The sequence below is a fragment of the Tripterygium wilfordii genome, chromosome 9, assembly GCF_013401445.1.
Source record: "Tripterygium wilfordii isolate XIE 37 chromosome 9, ASM1340144v1, whole genome shotgun sequence".
In the NCBI taxonomy this organism is placed as follows: domain Eukaryota; kingdom Viridiplantae; phylum Streptophyta; class Magnoliopsida; order Celastrales; family Celastraceae; genus Tripterygium; species Tripterygium wilfordii.
In genome coordinates this window covers 14,195,893-14,215,531 of record NC_052240.1, presented here as the reverse complement: position 1 = coordinate 14,215,531, position 19,639 = coordinate 14,195,893, and the positions used below count along the sequence as shown (strand labels likewise).

The 19,639-nt window shown below is 36.4% G+C and overlaps 3 protein-coding genes across 5 annotated transcripts; 2 read left to right on the top strand and 1 right to left on the bottom strand.

Moving 5' to 3' along the window:
* Positions 1-90: 90 nt before the first annotated feature.
* LOC120005129 (GTP-binding nuclear protein Ran-3-like) lies at positions 91-3,375 on the bottom strand. The gene is made up of 8 exons (XM_038854600.1): positions 3,222-3,375; positions 2,974-3,043; positions 2,235-2,291; positions 1,990-2,107; positions 1,453-1,542; positions 1,185-1,364; positions 961-1,038; positions 91-562 (listed from the first exon to the last, which is right to left on the bottom strand). The coding sequence occupies exons 1-8, from the start codon at positions 3,222-3,224 to the stop codon at positions 493-495; spliced, it is 666 nt and encodes a 221-aa protein (XP_038710528.1). The 5' UTR covers positions 3,225-3,375; the 3' UTR covers positions 91-492.
* A 4,430-nt stretch (positions 3,376-7,805) lies between these two features.
* Positions 7,806-15,466, top strand: LOC120005300 (potassium channel AKT1-like). Of its 3 annotated transcripts, none has more exons than XM_038854861.1 (12): positions 7,806-8,122; positions 8,858-9,223; positions 9,827-9,884; positions 9,965-10,282; positions 10,998-11,243; positions 11,573-11,671; positions 11,873-11,905; positions 12,031-12,216; positions 13,348-13,542; positions 13,684-13,759; positions 14,489-15,079; positions 15,162-15,466. In XM_038854861.1, exons 1-12 carry the CDS (start codon positions 7,896-7,898, stop codon positions 15,446-15,448), a joined length of 2,682 nt encoding a protein of 893 aa, XP_038710789.1. In that variant the 5' UTR covers positions 7,806-7,895; the 3' UTR covers positions 15,449-15,466. The 3 variants fall into 3 exon arrangements, with proteins under 3 accessions (XP_038710789.1, XP_038710791.1, XP_038710790.1); XM_038854863.1 differs by having other exon boundaries at positions 14,489-15,118; XM_038854862.1 differs by having other exon boundaries at positions 14,489-15,154; positions 15,237-15,466.
* A 2,117-nt stretch (positions 15,467-17,583) lies between these two features.
* LOC120005812 (EG45-like domain containing protein) lies at positions 17,584-19,629 on the top strand. Its single transcript, XM_038855654.1, has 4 exons — positions 17,584-17,711; positions 18,802-18,931; positions 19,033-19,333; positions 19,454-19,629. The coding sequence occupies exons 2-4, from the start codon at positions 18,808-18,810 to the stop codon at positions 19,458-19,460; spliced, it is 432 nt and encodes a 143-aa protein (XP_038711582.1). The 5' UTR covers positions 17,584-17,711; positions 18,802-18,807; the 3' UTR covers positions 19,461-19,629.
* Positions 19,630-19,639: the final 10 nt, after the last annotated feature.

Sequence of the window (19,639 nt, the reverse complement as noted above, 5' to 3'; positions counted from 1 at the left end):
CATTCCCATGAACCTTTCCCAACTTGAAACACAGGTCTCTTTTGATCACATTCCCATGAACCTTTCCCAACTTGAAACACAGGGTGAAAAACCCTAAATGGCATGCAAAATGCCAGATGCATAGTTCGAAAGACCAACTTGAAATCACACCCAGGTCACATCCAGCTATCTACAGTGAACAATCCATGATAATACCATCTCGACATCCTCACCAAAACAACGGCGCCCATTTAGGTACGAGTAATTAGTACGGTATCTTCTAAGAAGACTGCCCTATATAGATCATGAAAAAATTAAATTGCTTGACAAGGAATATGACGGTGCCTATAGCTATGAAAAACATGAAAAGCAAGATAGTAACAGACTGAAAAAAGTAGACAACCAAGGTAGGCCTAAATCCATCTATATGCTCTAATAAAAGGCCAATAAAAAGAACTCTAGAATCAACACCATGGAAGGCACCTCCAATGAGATCCAAACCAAACCCAGCATCTACCCAACAAAGTCGTCATCTTCATCCGGAAGGGGTTGGCTAGCAGCAGCAAGCAGCTCAGCTTCATGCCTATAACAGTAAACCAAACACGAAAAGTGTTAAAAACTATACAATATACATACCAACGCAAACACTCATATTGTAACAGATCCTATATCACAAGTTTTGAAATCAATGCTATAAATATTTTAGTTCTTAAAACCCTGGTTCTAGAGCACAAGGAATGAACAGAAAATTTTGACTCTGCATCAATCTAGTTACTTGCACAATGGCGATGTTGACAGAAATATAAAGGAAAAAAAGGGAGAGCACATATCTTGTTTAAGGTGTTTGTCATGTGTACTCAGACTAGCAGTAAGAGCTCTCAATGTATAGAAGTTCCCAAACGTTGTGATATTCACAAAATAGAGAGTACTTGCACAGACAACTACAAGAAGAAATGGCTTTAACTAAAATAAAACACTTACTGCTGCTGCGCAATAATGTCAAACTGCACCTCAGGAGGTGCTAGGGCAGGGGACTCCACAAAATGCAAATTAGCATCACTGCAACACAAAAGAACTTTCTTAGCATCGAATGCCCACATTAAATACTCACACGAACACAAGGGCATGTGCGAGAGAGAAAGAGTAACCACATCTCCAAAAATATTTGAACTGAAAAAAGTCATGTAAAGGATAATGGCTATTACCCAGAAAGTTTTCTAGCCAGATACAAAAATGGCTTCTCAAAGTTGTAATTGCTCTTTGCTGATATTTCATAGTATTGCAAGTTCTTTTTCCTGTGGAAAGTGACCTGCTTTGCCTTCACCTGCCTGTTCTTCACGTCCACTTTGTTTCCACAAAGAACAATTGGGATAGCTTCACACACCCTTGGAAAAAGGCAACAGAGAGAGAACAATAATGCAGGGGGAAAATTAGAGATAATAGAACTTGGAGAAACATATCCCCTAGACTCACCGGCAAAGATCTTTATGCCATGTTGGAACATTTTTATATGTCAATCGCGCAGTAACATCAAACATTATGATTGCACACTGGCCATGGATGCTGCAAATGCAATAGCGTACTTAGATCATATACCAAAAAAGTGAAACCAATAAATCTACATCATGCAAGGAAAAAAAAAGAAGGGTGGGAGAGAGAAATTGGTACATAACACCGTATGTGGAATATATTTATAGGCCCAGACACACCAGCAATAGAAGTGGAAAATATAGGCAAAAGAGACAAATTGAACTTTTTTCCCGCTTCCCCCTTTTTCCTTCAAAGTCCATGTGGGTTCAAAATCAATCAATCATGACTGATTTGACATGGTTTAATTTTGCGAATGCAATATTTGCACTCTGATGAAACATTCCAATGTTGACTGCAATATACCAAGGAGAAGCAAACTTGGGAGATATATGACTCATCTACGTCATTGCATAATGTAACTATAATTTTACTAGCTCAGGGGAATATTTATGATCTTTCGAAGAAAAAGCCACGACTTACTAGTATCCATCCCTGAGACCACCAAACTTCTCTTGCCCAGCTGTGTCCCAGCAATAGAAACGGATTTTACCGCAGTTCGTGAAGAAATCCAACGGATGAACTTCAACACCGATCGTTGCTGCATGTGCCACAAAAGGCAACAAATCAGAAATATGTGTATATGTTCTCGGTAGTGCTTATAAAGAAAAAATGTTCTAAGCAGTTAAAATAAGTGAGAAAACTCAAACAAGGTAAGATTGACTTACGCTCATATTTCTTCTCAAACTCGCCAGTGAGATGCCTTTTAACGAAAGTTGTTTTCCCTGTGCATAAATGTAAATAAATGAAATTAAGAAAACAATGCTTACAATTTCAGGCACAAAATTCAGCTTCAGAAATAAGGATAACCAACAGAAAAAGAAGCCAATATCTAAATCCTAAATCAATCAACCAAATGTCTTTTAATTTACCTTGTGGACTTACTTACCAATTACCATACATAAATATTACTCTCATTACAGACCTACTTTTGGTTTTCGAAGAATCTCCGAGAATCAACCAAGTGGACTTACTATACAGGAATATCACACTCATTCAATATATAATGGTAGCAAAGGATCTCAGAGAATCACCAAAATCTTCAGTTTCACAGAACGAACTTACTACACAGAAATATCATACACTCCATACCTACCTATTTTGGCTTACCAAAGATCTCATATCTCACATTCCACACCTAATTTTGGCTTTCAAAAGATCTCAGACAATAAAACCAAAATATTTTGTTCTACAGAGCGCACTTAATAGATATAGCAATTATCACACTCATTGCATACCTAATTTTTGGAAGGATGACCAGCAGGTACATTGTAAGCCGTTCGTAGAAAATAGTTACAAACGAAATCGACCTCAGTTTCTAACAGCCAATGATTGTTGTTTTTCACAAAAATAAAAGCTCAGTAACCTATACAAAGGCTTCTCAACAGAGCCAAAAAAAACATATACCTGTTCCTCCATCGCCAACAATAACCAGCTTGAAACTAGGATAATCAACAGTAGCCTGATTTGGCAAAGCCTAAAATAGCAAGGAAACACGAAATCAACACCGGAAAACTCCGAAATCAGTGCACATGCATAGAAAATTACTATTTCAGATTCCGAACCTCTCCTTAGTTTCGAGAACGAGCACACGAAGTTTCACCAAAAAAATAATCGCAAAGACACCATAAGAGACGAACCGAGATGAGACTTACCATAGATTAACGCGCGATTAGCTCTTGAACTTGATTTCAGACAACACAGGGGAACGAGAACGAAAGAAGTGTGAGTTCCAGAACCCTTCTGTGGGTTTATGATAAAGGGAGGTGATTGGAAGAGGCCTTGATTGATTTGAAAAGGGTTTCTCCGCGGTCAAGCGTAGAGTCTACGCAGAATCTCTATCGTCCGCATGTTGGCAACTGAAACGTATACGGTCAAGATTGGTTTAAAGAATGACAGCCCTTGGGGCCCCCGTTTCAAAATTTGATTTAGCTTGGAGCTGACGCGACGCTCCTCACCGTTCGATTAGATTTTTCTGGATGAGTCGTGTGTGGCGCGCGCCATGCGGCACTATGGTCGGTTTGATTTGGTTTATGGGCTTGGGCTCCAACTGGGAGACGTAACTCGCTAATGGGCTTAGGCCTACCTCATTCCAAGTTGTGTTACTGTTGGGTAAATTTGCAATTGGGTAGCACATACATATGGAGCTCTTTCACAAAATCCTAATTTCTGGGCCCCAGGCCCAATACTTCTAGCCCCCAAGAAATCTAATTCCAAATTGGGTGCCGACATTTGCACACAAATTTGGACTCAATACACATATTTTTTAAAAATATTTTAGTTTACCAATTTATCCTTAAATGAAATTACTTTAAAACCTATCTACTTTTTGCACCCATACTCTTTACTCAATACAATACAATTAAATTTAACTTTGTAACCTTAATCTTTTAGTTAAATTTTTATACGAAGGATCATTCTTCTCTCGCCTCCTATCTTCTCTTAGTCTTCCATCTTTCTCTCAATATTAGATATTCATGGATTACAAGAACAATATTATGACAGAGAATTCAATGTCTTCGCCTAGTTACATTGAAGAAGAGAGGAAACTTGCTGAAAATTATGAAAAAAAACAACACTACAGAGAATCTCGTAGAAAACAATGAAGAGAGCGATATTGGACAAAATCCCTCCAATAAAGTAAGTATATAATTTTTTTTATTTTAATTGTGTTAATATGATATTGTTAAACCCTTCCATGTTTGACGACGGAGGACATAAGATATATCCTCCAATATGGAAATTTTAACCACCATCTTTTTATTTTCGAGTGTAGTGTATATTTAGGAATTGATTATTATCATGATTTGACATTCCCTTTGTTGTTTATTGCAAAAACGGTATGCAAGATTTTATTAGATTTTTTCCCAATAATATGAAGTCTTTTTTGTCTATTTCTCCTTAATATAATTCAATAATATCAAGTCTTTTGTGTCCATTTTTCCACTTTCTAAACTTAATCTACAGAATTGATTTTGAAATAACTATCAAAAATATTTTAATGATTATTAAAGGAAGGAAGTTGAAACATATATGGATGGGGAAATGGTAGTTTAGGATATTAAATATTATATAATTAATATGTATGAAAGGGTTTTTTAGGAAACTCAGTTTGTGTATTGAAAACCAATTACGAGTGCATTAAGTAATTGTGTGCGTTGAGTTCAATATCGTGTGTAAATATCGGCTCCCTTCCAAATTTCTTTTCTGAAACTATAATTGGGCCCACATGAAGAGACCTGATGTTAATTTGAATGGGCTAAACAATTCTGTCCCATACTCCCATGCAAAACCTAACTCCAATCCTTAATTTTAGAAACAAACAATTGGCACTAAGAGCACTTTAGACAACTTAATTGTAAAAAGGTTATAGACCTTTTTAAAATTGTAAAAAAGTACAATTTAAAGGTAATTTAGTCATTTGACTTAAGATTTTTTTTGGTTTATACCTACAATACCCTTCTTTGTCTTCTTCTCCCTCCAACTATCCAACTCTAATGTGTCCCCTCTTTCTCCCATTCTTCTCTACTAAAAGTTATCTCCTTCTTTCTCTCCTCCTCCTTCTCCTCCTTCTTCTTCTCGACCTGAATTGTTCTTTGTTGTCTTTTTCTCCGTTTTTGGCCGAGCTTCTCCTCTCTTCATCGCCTTCTTCTTCGTTTGCTAGATCTAGACTGCGTCGAGTTGCTCTTGTCTCCGTTTTTGGTAGATCTGGATTATGCTTCGTTCTCTCTTCTCTCCTTCCTCGCTCTGTCTGGTTTGTACCTCTCTTGCTCATTCTGGAAAAAATTTACAGTTGCAGAGATGTATCACTATAGTATCACCAACACCAAAAATCCACTAAAATGATATAATTGAACCAGTATGCATACTACCTCTTCCTAATTACTTTTCATTTCTTGATTTTCTTTTCTTAGTTACCTCTCTTGCTAATTCTGAAAAAACATTTACAGGTGCAGAGATGTATCACTATAGTATCACCAACACAAAAAATCCACTAAAATGATACCATTGAACCATAAAGACATGTAATGCAATCAAATTTACATTCTAACATTTGTATCATCATTTTATGAGGAAAATATATAAATTGAACACTAAATTGAATATTCTGTTTAAAAGTATCACTATTGTATCAGTTCAACAAAATACCAAAGAAAAATATCATATCTGCACTAAAATTCACCAGTAATCAAGCAAAAAATCCCTCGACCACTTACATTCCCACAAATTGATTGTTGATATCAATTTAATGAAATACACATTTAGTATCACTATAGTATCAATTATTTGCTGCAATTACAAAAGTTTCACTATAGTATCAGTTTACCAAAATTTCAAAAAAAAAAGTACCTTCTGCACCAGAAACAATATTATTCAAACCAAAATTAGAAAATATTGAAGAAAAATTGATGAAAATTAACCACATGAAAGCCTCAAATGCACAAAAGTATCAGTATTGTATCAAAAGCCCTAACAGATTCCAACTAACCCTAACTAGCAAATGTGCCAGAAATTAACCAAAATTTTCAAAAATCAAGACATATAAACATAATTTGAAAACGAACAAAGGTTTTTGGCGCACAAATTTCAGATAATATCACCAAAGTATCCATTAACCGAAAAAACCCTTGGATATGTAATATGCTAACCATTTTCCAGAAAATCAATATAGTATCACTCGAGATTGAGAAAAAAACGTCATTATGGATGTGAAATCTCTGAAAATGGAGGTTTTAAGGTCCAAAAATCGATAGTTTTTTGCAGTTTGTAGAGAGAGAAAAACGTGATGTGATGGAAAGAGAAAATCACGGTATGAGAAGGAAGGTTTTGTGGGAGAGAAAATGAAATATGAGGTTATTTTGATAAAAACAGGTCTCCATTGGACTTTTTTACAAGGATATTCTAATTGTTGCACATTTTTATAAATAAGTAGACTCCAGTGTACCGGCCCACAAATCTTCCTTTTAAAAACAATTTTGGGCCCATGAGAAATTCAATATAATTGGCAGCCATTTAAGATTAAAAGCTTTAGCCACTAAATTTTGGCACATTCATGCATGTTAACCATTTTAACAATTTTCTCTTGTTTAAACAATGTTAAATGTCATTCAAAGCATCAGATTGTATGGTTCTCCAAGTCTTCTATGGTCCAAAATGAGTGTTCTTGGGATATCACTTTTGAGTTTTGACCAATATGTACCATGGCCCATTAAAGATTTAGCATCCAGATCTCTCAATTAAGATCACACACTCTTGATGAGACAAGCAAACAAAAAAAACAAGGAAATTTCTTCAAAAATATGCAAAGCAGCCTGTCTCAAGAAAGAACAACATCACACACCTGCTGTTGCCTTCAATATATATATATATATATATATATAAGTTAAAACGATAAAAAGAGATACCCCATAAAGGGGGGGGGGGGGGGGGGGGAGGGAGGTATTTTGGTTTTAAAATATTTCCATTGTGGACGGCAAATATTGATTTAAACTCAAAAGGACAAATAAGTTTATGCATTTAAATGCAATTTTGTTTATGGGAGCTTTATATTGGATAAGGATAACATCATTTGAAATTTGAAAACATCTTAATACTTAGTTAACCTAATGGCTAATGGGTTTATTAAGTTTGTTTTCTCATGTTCAATGGATTAAAGTCTAACATTGAATAAGAGAGAGAGCAACCTGTTGAAATGTTATGATTTGTTTGGATATGGATTAACGATTAATAATTAACCCTTGAGCACAAAGAAGTGAGGAGAGAAGGAGAGAGATATATGAGCTACTTTTCGAGTAGCTATGTTCTCTTTCTTAGAACACTCTCACTTTAGAAGGTTCAAATCTCTTTGAACATAACTATAATCGTCATTTCATTGTAACAAGATGTAATTTCTTATTATGAATATTTCGAAATATATAAGATCACACACTTGTATTTATTCAATTTGTTCTTAAAAAAGATTGGTATATTAATATTTCAAATATGCGTAAGATCACACACTTCTATTTATTCCATTTTTTACTTAAAAAATAAAGTTGTAAAAAAGAGAATAAAACAGGGGCACAACAGTAATTCAAAGTCGTCGAACTTTTTGGAGGGACAGAATTTCGTAACTATAAACAGGCAGAACGCGCACACATACGTACCGGTCACAACAACACTCTCTTATCACCGGCTCAGCAAAAAACGGATCCATCATCCATCGATACATTGATGAGAGGGAGGGAGAGAGAGAGAGAGAGAGAGGTAGAGACTAGAGAGAGTGGTGTTTGTGGTTCGGTCGTGGAGGAGTAAGGACACGGCATCTATATCTAGAGAGAGTGCGCAATATGGGGCAGAAGAAGAAGAGGACGTCGTCGTTGCTATGTGGAAGAGTCAGTGACGGTGGTGGAGCAGGATGTGGCGGTGCGGTTGATATAGAAGATATATCTAGGGACGACGGCAGCCAGTACAGCCTCACCGCCGGGATTTTACCCTCGCTTGGCGCCGCCGGTCGTAGCAATCGTACAGTCCTTTCTTGCCGTTACATTGTCTCCCCCTTCGATCCCCGTTACAGGTTCGTACTTCAATGGTTCGTTGTGGGGTTTTTAATAATAATTGCGAATGTAATTTCTTTTTGGGATGAATATTACTTTGTTATGTGGCCTCGTTTTAATAGGATTTGGGGCTAATGATTTCGTTGATGAGTTACCGTTGTTGATTAGGATGATAAAATAATGGGAAAATCTAGGTTTTCATATACCTCCCGCTTCTTCGCCTTTGTGTTCTATACTTCTTTTCCTGATTGGGTCTTTCCTAATTTGACAAATGCATGTTTATTATGTGACTTAAGGTGAGCCAACTAATTTCATCAGTGGCGTCATTAGTGCTTATTTTGACCTTTGTTTTTTTCCTTTTTATTTTGGTTGATTTTTACTCTCTCTCTTTTGGCAATTCCAAACGCAGTCTCAAATGCTTATAGCTAAATATAAATGTTATACGATGACTATTAAGCAATTTTGTTTCCACTTAGGAGTGATAGAATGACCATAACAGAATTCTGTTTCTATTTAATAGCTAGCATCCCCATTTTTATTTATTTTTTGTTTAATAGTATTTTCTTATTCTAAATTGGTCTCTGAATTGATGTGCAGACTGCAGTTGGCCAGTTGGGTTTGATTAGATAATTGTGTTAATGAAGTTCTGTTAAAAAATTTTTGGCTTGTACTTTTGTAGTCGTCCAATATTATGTATACATACTGCATTAACTCGAGGTTTAATCCATGGAACTGAAATTACACTGTTATTGCAGAATTTGGGATACATTTTTGGTCTTTTTAGTTTTCTACACAGCATGGGTGTCTCCATTTGAATTTGGATTCCTCAAAGCACCAAAGGGACCTCTGCCCATAACTGATAATGTGGTCAATGGATTTTTTGCCATTGACATTGTTTTGACCTTCTTTGTTGCTTACCTCGATAAAACTACTTATCTATTGGTTGAAGATCATAAAGAAATTGCTTTGAGGTATGCCAGAACCTGGTTGGCTTTTGATGTTATCTCCACTATCCCCTCTGAACTTGCTCGAAGAATACTACCCCATTTTCTTCAGGCATATGGATATTTCAGTATGCTTCGTCTTTGGCGTCTACGGCGAGTTAGCAAATTTTTCGCCAGGTATAATGGGAGTTTCATTCTTTCTCCTGCTACTTCTATCTATTAAGAAATAGGAAGCATGGTACTTAACCACTTATGTTTATTATCCTCAGTAATTTAATAAACTGTTATGCAGTCCATTTAGTGGATCATAAGCTGTTTTACACTTTGTGATTATTTCCTTTTCCTCTTGCATGAAAATAATTTATAGAAATTAATAAAATAACTAAATAAGAAGCAACATTTTGCTTGTAGGATTTTTACTGCATTTTGTTTAGTGGGAAGAGGATATCTTTAAGTTCTTTGACTGTCTAATTGAGAACATCCAGTAAAAAAAGTGGAGTGAACCACCTTAGTATGGGCAAACAGACAATCAGATGCATCTGTGGATATATTTATCTATTTTCATTTAGGTTGATTGCCACAATTTTATAGACATTATCGCATCATGGGTGGCTGTACGCACGATTCTATTTGTCACTAAAGCACCAGAGACCATTTTCTTTTTACTACTATCTTTGGCTATGGAAAATGAATGGGCTTATGTTTGGTTTTATTTCTTTGCTATTTTCATTCTCCTATATTCCGCTGGCATTATGGTATACTTTTTCTTTGTTATTTCAGATTGGAAAAGGATAGGAACTACAGCTACTTTTGGGTTCGATGTGCAAAGCTTATTTGTGTGAGTTTCATCGCAAAAATTTGGTCCTTTTTATGAACATGGTACTTCTTAAGTGTATCCAACCAGTATTGTCGATACAGGTTACTCTTTTTACTGTTCATTTTGCTGCCTGCTTTTGCTACTTTCTTGCCGATAATTATCACGACCCAAAAAGCACATTTATGGCGCTTTCCATGGAAGACTTTCAAAATCGGAGCTTGTGGGCCCGTTATGTGACATCTATGTACTGGTCCATAACCACGCTCACTACAACCGGATATGGTGATCTTCATCCTGTGAATACATGGGAAATGGCATTTGACATTGTCTATATGTTGTTCAATCTTGGACTGACAGCATATTTGATTGGAAACATGACCAACCTGGTGGTTCATGCAACTAGTCGAACAAGGCAATTTGTGAGTAAATTCTGTCCTATTTTGTGATCTTCGTTGTTCTGCACAAGCAGGACTATCTCGATTTACAAGCCACTGATGGCAACTTCACAGTGTTTGCAAGATTATCTATTTTTCACTGGAAAAGTATATTTTTTAGAAGCATTTTTTTCTTAGGAGTTAGGACATCAATTTAGATGATTTGACTTTTAGCTCAAAATTGAAATTGCAAAGACTAATTTTGAATTTTCTAAATGCATCTCTAATCAGCTAGTAATTTTATTAAATGCCAAAAGATTACTACCTATGAAACTAATGTATAGCAGCTTTTCTTTTTCTCTTTTGTTTTTACTGCTTGCTTTAAGCTACTAGGAAAAATTGATATTGTTCTAAGTTTTATCACCATAAAAAGTTTGCCACTTGAGCTCTTTACCTGACTTAAGCCCTTAAATAATATAATTACATTTTTTAAAATCACAGTCCATCAACATTTTTTCCCCTTTTTCCTGCAAAGACGTATTGCCACTTAGGCATACAACACCCATAGCAGGCACTATCTGGTTGTTAAGAGATTCAAATTTCAAACTTTATATGCATTGTCCGAAATGACTGTTACACCTAGGAAATGTTATGATGAAATACTGTGCCATACACTTTCATCTATATGGCAGGTTTTCATGCTCTTTTTTATTTTCCACTCCTTTTGTTGTATTGTGAACTCCTTTATCTAAAACTGCAGAGAGACACTATCCAAGGTGCCTCAAGTTTCGCACAAAGGAACCAACTACCTATGCGTCTGCAAGATCAAATGATTGCTCATTTGTGTTTAAAGTACAGAACTGACTCAGAGGGTCTACAGCAGCAAGAGACTGTTGATACCCTTCCTAAAGCCATCCGCTCAAGCATTTCACATTATCTCTTCTATTCCCTTGTTGATAAGGTGTACTTGTTTCGTGGAGTGTCAAATGACTTGCTGTTCCAATTGGTAATGCCACTATCACTATCGTATCCTTGTCAAGAAAGCTTGGGTTGAGAGTCCTGGCTACTTCTTAGTTAGATTCATAAGGAATCTCTCCCAAGTCCTATGTTGTTGAAATCTCGATTCAAGTTCTTATGTGTGACTCATCCCACAAAGAGTTCTTCTTGGCCAATAAACAACAATGGAAAGAAAGAACATCACTCTATATTTACATGCTTAGAAGTATTGTCCTTTCATAACACAATAGGGATGTTCCAGGCCATCGTGTACCTATTTATAGTTTCTTCTTTTTCACCCTGTTACATACTTTTGTAATGTTTTAAAATTTCGTGAAGGTCTCAGAGATGAAGGCTGAATATTTTCCTCCGAAAGAAGATGTGATTTTGCAGAATGAAACACCCTCGGACTTGTACATATTGGTTACTGGTGCTGTGGTAAGAACTCCCACTTCTACAACGTGTTTGTCTGGGCATACGGGCCTGAGAATATCAGAAATTAATTTCGCTGTCTAGGTTAAAATAAATGAAAAGAGAACGAAGGGTTACTTGGATAACTTTTTTCTCTTTCAATTTCCAGAAAATGTGCTTGCTTGTCATGTTATCTTTTAAGTGTCTTATTTTAACTTTTCTTGACAGGAACTTATTGTGCAAAAGAATGGCATAGAAGAAGTAAGTTTAACCTGATAGACATTTTCATAGTTTCTTCCATCGTAGTGGTTGAACTTTCTTGGAATATGGAAAGCTTCTTTACCATGACTGAATTTAAGCATGCTACTTGCAATGGGTTGTTGCAGGTTGTTTATGAGGCAAAGACTGGAGATGTTGTGGGTGAGGTAGGAGTTCTGTGTTACAGGCCACAGCTGTTCACGGTTCGGACCAAAAGATTAAGTCAGCTGCTGCGTCTGAGCCGTACTGCTTTTCTCAACATTGTTCAGTCCAATGTCGGAGATGGGACAATAGTCATGAACAATCTACTTCAGGTCTTTATATTTCTGACACATTGCTAAACTAATGACCTTCTTATTGGTCTTCTTCCCTTGCACTAACTCAAGTAGAAATTAAATAATTAATGGCCCGTCATCTGGACCAGTGAACTTCCTTCATGTGAGTCCACGCTTGCATAAATGCCCATTTTCTTGTCTTCGGCTTTCTTCATTCTACAGGTTTAGTATTACTTTGTGATTCTCTCTCCTTTTGAATTCTCAAGTTTGTGTGTATCCGGCAATTGATTAGCTATCCTTCTTATTGTAGTTTAGAAAGTGGAAGTATTATCCATTTTGAAATTTTCTTATAGTAGAAAGTATTTATAAATTTAGTTACTTTCATCTATGAATAATACTGTCACAATCAGCCGACTATTATCATAATAGAGTGGGAAAATGCTCTCTTTCAGTTCTTTAACCATTAGAGCTCTGTTTTCTTTAAAAAAAAAACTTGGGTAGAATTGTTGTAGGTAATTGACATTTATAAGTTTGTCTATTAGTTCATTTATCATTACTATTTGATCAGCTTTACTATGTTTAGGAGAGCTGTATTTTATACTTATATTCAATTAGTTTTACATGTAGGCATAGACGGACCTTGAATCTTGCTTCTTTGGATGTATCTAAGAAGATTACTATAAGTACTATGCATACAATATTCAGATAAGATATATTGTATAACATTCTTCCGCTCTGACGCTAATAATAATAGTGATAAAAACAACATGACTTGTAGAAAAAACGTTGTTCTGTGCAGAAACATTGCCTCTTTGATGTCAAGATTAAGATAGATAACAGAAATAGAGGCGGATTCCTCCTGCTATATTCTACTTGATATTGTGTATTGTTTTGTAAGATTTCTATAGTAGATTAGCACATTGAAGTCACAATTATGGATACATTCTTAGCTGATATTAATGCTTCTTTCCTGGAATTTGTTTAAAATAGAATAGAAACTGCAATATTGACTACAACCTATTGACTAAATAAAGAGGTAAAAGTAAACAACTGTCGTGCACAAGGCTCCCGCAGTTGGTGGGAGTCAGGGACAGACAGGATAGACCTTACCCCTACTAAATAAAGAGGTAGAATATGTCAAATCACCCACTAGTGTTGTTGTCAATGCAGCATCTGAAAGAATCAAATGATCCAGTGATGGAAGGAATTTTGGAGCACACAGAGCACATGCTGGCTCATGGAAGAATGGACGTGCCTCTCAGTTTGTGCTTTGCAGCTACGAGAGGCGACGATTTGTTGTTGCATCAGTTGCTTAGACGGGGTTCAGATCCAAATGAATTGGATAAAAACGGGAGAACAGCACTGGTAATGCATTTTTATTCATTATATATAGACATATGAGACAAACACGCACATAAAAGATTGTGCGGAGGGGAAGGGAGGGTGTCTCAAAAAAATTTTCCTTGATACACAACAACTTGGAGTTAACACTTGTTATTGAAACAGCATATTGCAGCCTCCACAGGAAGCGAACATTGTGTGGTTCTACTTCTGGAATATGGAGCAGATCCAAACAGCAGAGGTATTCCCTCGTTCACTAGTAAATTCAATTGCCCCTTCCAAAGTTGTGAAATTAAACTCTTATTATTTGGCCTTTGAAAATTGAAAGTAGATATCAGAATGTTGAAATAAGTATGGGAACTACACAACAAAAGTAGAAGACAAACTTAAGATATTTGATCTTAAGGTTAAGGTAACACCAGTTGAAGAGTAGATGAGGAAAATCCTTTAAGGTGATTTGAATATGTAAAACATAGGGTGTAAATGCCCTGATGTGGAAAGGTCAGAAAGTTCAAGCAGTATATTTTTGAAAGAAAAGAGGGAGACCGCTGAGAAAATCGTAGAGTACTAGCTTTTCTTTCTGAAGTGAGCAATGACACTTTTTTCTGTGACAAAATCTCAAAACTTTGTTTCATCATAGTTCAGCAATTTACTTAACTCTTCATTCCATCTATATTCCTGAAACTTGGCGCAAATGCTTAAAGGATCTCGTGTCCTATCATTTTTAGTGTTAAAATTTCAGCTACCCTTCCACATAGAGCACACTGATGTGTATGCATGTCTTACAGTAGTTTAGGCACTTACTATCATTTTAATTAAGAAAACAGGTTTTCTAGGAACAAGTTATGCTATGTCAACATGATTACTGTTATGTGCGTTTGTTGCTATAATTTCTTAGCCCTAAATTAATGAACCGAACTCATCAACTGTAAAGAATTGATGTAGATCATTGTTTTAATTATGTCTGCAGATTCAGAAGGTAATGTTCCTCTATGGGAGGCAATAATGGGGAGGCACGGTTCTGTCATTAAACTTCTTCTAGACAATGGTGCAACAATTACTTCAGGCGATGTGGGTCACTTTGCGACAGCTGCTGCTGAGCAAAACAACTTAGATTTGCTCAAGGACATTGTCAATTATGGAGGGGATGTAACACTGCCTACGACAAGTGGAACTACTGCACTTCACACGGCAATTAGCGAGGGGAACCCTGAAACAGTTAAGTTCCTTTTAGACCAAGGCGCTGACATTGATAAACCAGACGTCCATGGATGGACACCAATGGCGTTGGCAGATCATCAGGGCCATGAAGACATTCAAAAAATGTTCCGAACCGGACAAGAGAGAAAAAAACCTCCAGTTGTCACAATCCCCAAGCAGCATGGAGTGCCTTATCTTGGAAAGCGCCTTTCTAAGTACAGTAGCGAGCCCACGATTCCTCCATATTCCCATGACTGCATGCCAGTTGTTCCTGAAGCGACTTGGTCTGATGCTCATCCGAGACGACCAGCTAATAATTTCAGCAATTCTCTCTTTGGGATCATGTCAGCTGCCACTGCTGGTGAGCATGCTTCTGAGACAATCATTTTTTCCTTATATGGTATTAGAATTGTATTGAGAAGTTCAAGCTATAATGGTGCCAGATGGAAAGGAATCTGCTGCATCTGCTGCATCTGCGGGTGGCTTTGCTGGTTTCCCGAGTTTGAGTGGCTATTCAGCTAGAGTGATCCTTACTTGCCCTGAAAAAGGTGAAGTTGCAGGAAAGCTTGTTCCATTACCCAAGTCAATTCACGAATTACTCGACATCGGTTCCAAAAATTTTGGAGTAACTCCCACCAAAATATTAAGCAAGGAAGGAGCTGAAATTGATGATATAGAGGTCATCAGGGATGGTGATCAACTTGTTCTACTTGGTGATCATGGAAAATAAAAGTAACTAGTTGGGAAACCTGAAAGCTGAGCCACTTGGATTCTTTCTCGAGGGAGTACGAAAAGGTAGAGATATTTTTTGTTCTGAATTGCATAAATACACGTCCAAATATAGATATAAATACATACTTTTGAATGAGATTGAGAGTAGTAAATGGAAGAGAAAATGAGACAGGGCCTCACAAGTATAAACAGTAAATGAGTTGGCGTAGAAAGCAAAAAACAAAAAAAAAAAAAACAAAAAAAAAACTGCATATTTCTGTGGTGTTTTTTGTACAGACCGCTACAAGAAAATATTGTATAATTTATTTCCTTCTTAATTTGTGCATCTGTTTGCTGAATAACAAATTCATTTGTTTTTTGGTATTTCTTTGTTATTGAAAATTTTATTAATAATACCCAATTTAAATTTCTAAAAAGCAACTACTAACAATCTAACACCGAGTCACTAGTTGGGTTCCCTGGGGCTGCTGTAATAATAACTACAGCAGCCCCCGCTCTAGCCCTTTTGGGCTTTAAAATATTTTGTCTTTATTTTTAAAAAATTATATATACGTAGTATTCGGTCTAACGATTTCACCGACATATTTTTTGTTCGAAACAAAAATCAAATTCATCACGATCGAAACATCGAATGTTTTAAGTTTATATTCAACGGTTCAGAATTGTTATGCATTTTTCACGTTAAATTTGATTTTTGTTTCGAACAAAAAATATGTCGTTGGAATCGTTATTCCGAATACTACACATATATAATTTTTTAAAATAAAAATAAAAATATTTTGAAGCCCAAAAAGGGCTACAGCTGGGGTTGCTGTAGTTATTACTACAGCAGCCCCCTAGAACTCGTCACTAGTTGGAGTGGTAAGAATGATATGTATCACCTTAATGACCTGTTCATATCCCCTTCTCCTGTTTTCAAAACAAAAAAACTGTCTAACACGCAGCATAATCCATCTCCGTGACCAGGCATTGGGCTTCAGCTTGAGAGCAGCCCAGTGCACTTTTGGCCCATAAAAAATAAGCCCAAACAGCTTGATAACACTAAAGGCCCAAATCACAACAGACCGTAGTCCCAACTCAAGTAGTCAGGTTTTTTTTTTTCCCCTTTCTTTCTTTCTGTCGTTTTTTTGGGCTGTGAATGCAGATTTGGTGTTTCATCTTTTTTTTCAGGGTTGAAGAACTTGTGAAAGCAAGGAGAAGTCAATGGAGTTTTTATTACAGAAAGAAATAGCTTCTGTACTGGTCAAACATTCCGTGACTAGCTACATATATAATAAAAGAATGGTACCTGAATAACCTGGCAAGTAACCTTCTAGAGAATTTTCGACTTTTATTTGTTCTTTTTTTGTTCCAATGACTTTTAATCTCTCTCAAGTTGTTGAAATTCTCAGTATTATCCGCCCTGAATTACGGGACTGCACAAATTTATTCTTCATAATCCATAATCATTGATATTTGGGCCCAGAAATACATCTATGTGTGAGATATTGAGATGTGTTAAAATTTTACTTATATACACACTCAAAGGTTGGGTTATACCAATTCGATGTGAAATATTAGTCTTGACACTCTTCGTACTTGTGAGCTGAGTTATGCTAAACCCAACAAGTAAACAAGTAGAGACCACGTCTAAATGGACCAAGTCTTTGTTTCGACATCATGTTATCCGCTCTGGGTCACGGACCCTCACAGATTTATTGTTAACTATTTTTTTTGGTATAAAAAATGTTTTATATTTATTTTTTTTTTGATATATTTTTGTTTGATATGCAAGTAGGACACATTCAGATGATAAATTTATGTGCACAGGATATGACTATCCATATTTAAACTCATATCCGATATTCAAATGACAAACTTGTATGGCGTGGTTATCCGATATTCAAATGCTAGAAGAACTAATATTATTCTTTCTCAATTGTCATGATATATAGGAATTTTCTCTTTACCAATAAAATCAACATATTCTTTTTCTTTTTTTTTTGGCGGGTCATGTGTGTGTGGTTAAAACTCAAAAGATGCTTCGACCAACTATCACGCTACTCTCGCAATGCATTCCTTCAAAGACATCTTTAGCCAATGAGAGCAATCCACTTCCCCTTCTACACACACAAATACGCATATATATATATATATAAACCCATCGAGGGCATCCATGTATAAGTATAACCCAATAACTTCGTTCCTTCTTTGCCTTCAATATTTCATCACCTTTGATTCACTTATATCTATATATCCCTCCCATCAAAACAGTTCTCCAGGTACATTCACCTTCCTTCTTTTTCTTTTTTCCTTAAATTTTTGTTATCAGTTTAAGGCTTAATTTTGGTTACATGCAGTTGTATGAAGTTTTACAATGATTGCTAATGAAATACTGTTGTGTATATATACAAGTTTGATATTTTTTTTTTCATTTTATTTGAATATTAATTTGAACATGCACGATTAAAAGCTCAACATCTCCTTTTGCCCTGTGGACATCCTCACATATCCGCCGTAGACCGTCTTTCGAGATCTTAAGATCGTTTGCCACGTCGAGTAATTCGCTGGACATCTTAGTGGGTCAGCCCATAGATTGATAGCTGCGGCATTGGACTTGGCCCACAAATTTGTTAAGTGGGCCTATTTAGGCAATCAGTAGACACGGTCCACCCGAATGCTCGTGGTGGTTGTTTTTAGTGTGTACTCCTTGCGTCCACGTGGCAGTTCAAACTACCAAAAGACAGTAGAGGTGCTCACAATAGCGCGCCGGCCCAGTTAAGCCAAAAAAAGGCTGAGAAGCACAATGATCCAGTCGTCATTCTCAATTATAAATTGGATTCATTCAGCATTCACTTTCTCAAAGGTCATTGTGGATTCTAGTAAGAGGGACGAGAATATTTCTTAAAATAAATATACAATACCTTGACGTTGGGCGCTGATCCATATGTCGACCGTCGTGGCATCCACACGTGGACTATATTTCGCCTCAACACATCTCTCATATTTTTCATCGACCAGGCATGACCATCATCAATGGCCACCACCGACGATTGTTTGTCAAGTTCATAGCATGTGAACGTCATAAACTAACAATAGAAATTATCAAGTCCTCGCCTTATAAATGCTTCTACATGTAACGGTCATCTATATATAGATCCTCCTTCAATTCATATCAACTTTGATTTGGTTTATTTGATGGAGCCACATTTACAGTTGATATATAAATGCATAAAGTCAACTCTCTAATCTAAAAATTATATATATTCCCTTCTACGAACTCTCAAATTATAGCAGTTGTAGGTTTGACTTTTCAACGTGTGCATTGTGTGTGTATAATATACAATGTAAGCTTATATATCTCTTGCTCAGGCGTCAATGGCTACGCATAGTCAGCGATACTTACGAGGTTCCTTCCTCCACCTCCTATTATTATCAGTAACCTTCTCCTGCTCATACGCCGACGTGGGAACCGCAGCCCAGTACAATCCTCCATATTTACGTAAGCATACCAGTACTATCGCTGCAACAACAAATTTGATTCAACAACATTGCTTGATTGATTGTGTTTATTTAATTTGCATATGATCATATATGATGCAGCAACTGCTTGTTTTGGAAGCGAAGAATCGCAATTTCCAACGAACGATTTATTCGCAGCGGCCGGGGAGGGGATTTGGGACAACGGTGCATCTTGTGGAAGGCAATATTTGGTGAGGTGCATCAGTGCATCAAATCCTACAACTTGTTTTCCAGAACAGACCATTCAAATCCGGATTGTGGATCGTGCAGAAACGGCGTCGTCTAGGCCGACGAGGGCCGGCGCCACAATTGTCCTGTCCAATGCTGCTTATAGTGCAATAGCTGATCCTTCAGCGGCTACAGTTAACATTGAATTCCAACAGTAAGTCACATTTCAATTATAAGTTTCTAATTAGGTTATGTGAAAGTTCAAAGAAAAACAGCTTTGATTATTCTGGATAATTGAATTAATGTTGTTCCGTTTACATTTCTATGTCTGCAGGGTATGATGAAGTTGACATTGTCTCTAGAAGCAAGTCGATGATTCATTTGGGTTGGCTTATTCATCGACATTGATTGAATGGATATGTATTTTATATCAGCTTTTGTTTATTTATTATTAATGTATATATTGAATGAGTAGCAAAATAATAGTCCAACTCTCACATCCTTCTAGAACATTTCGACC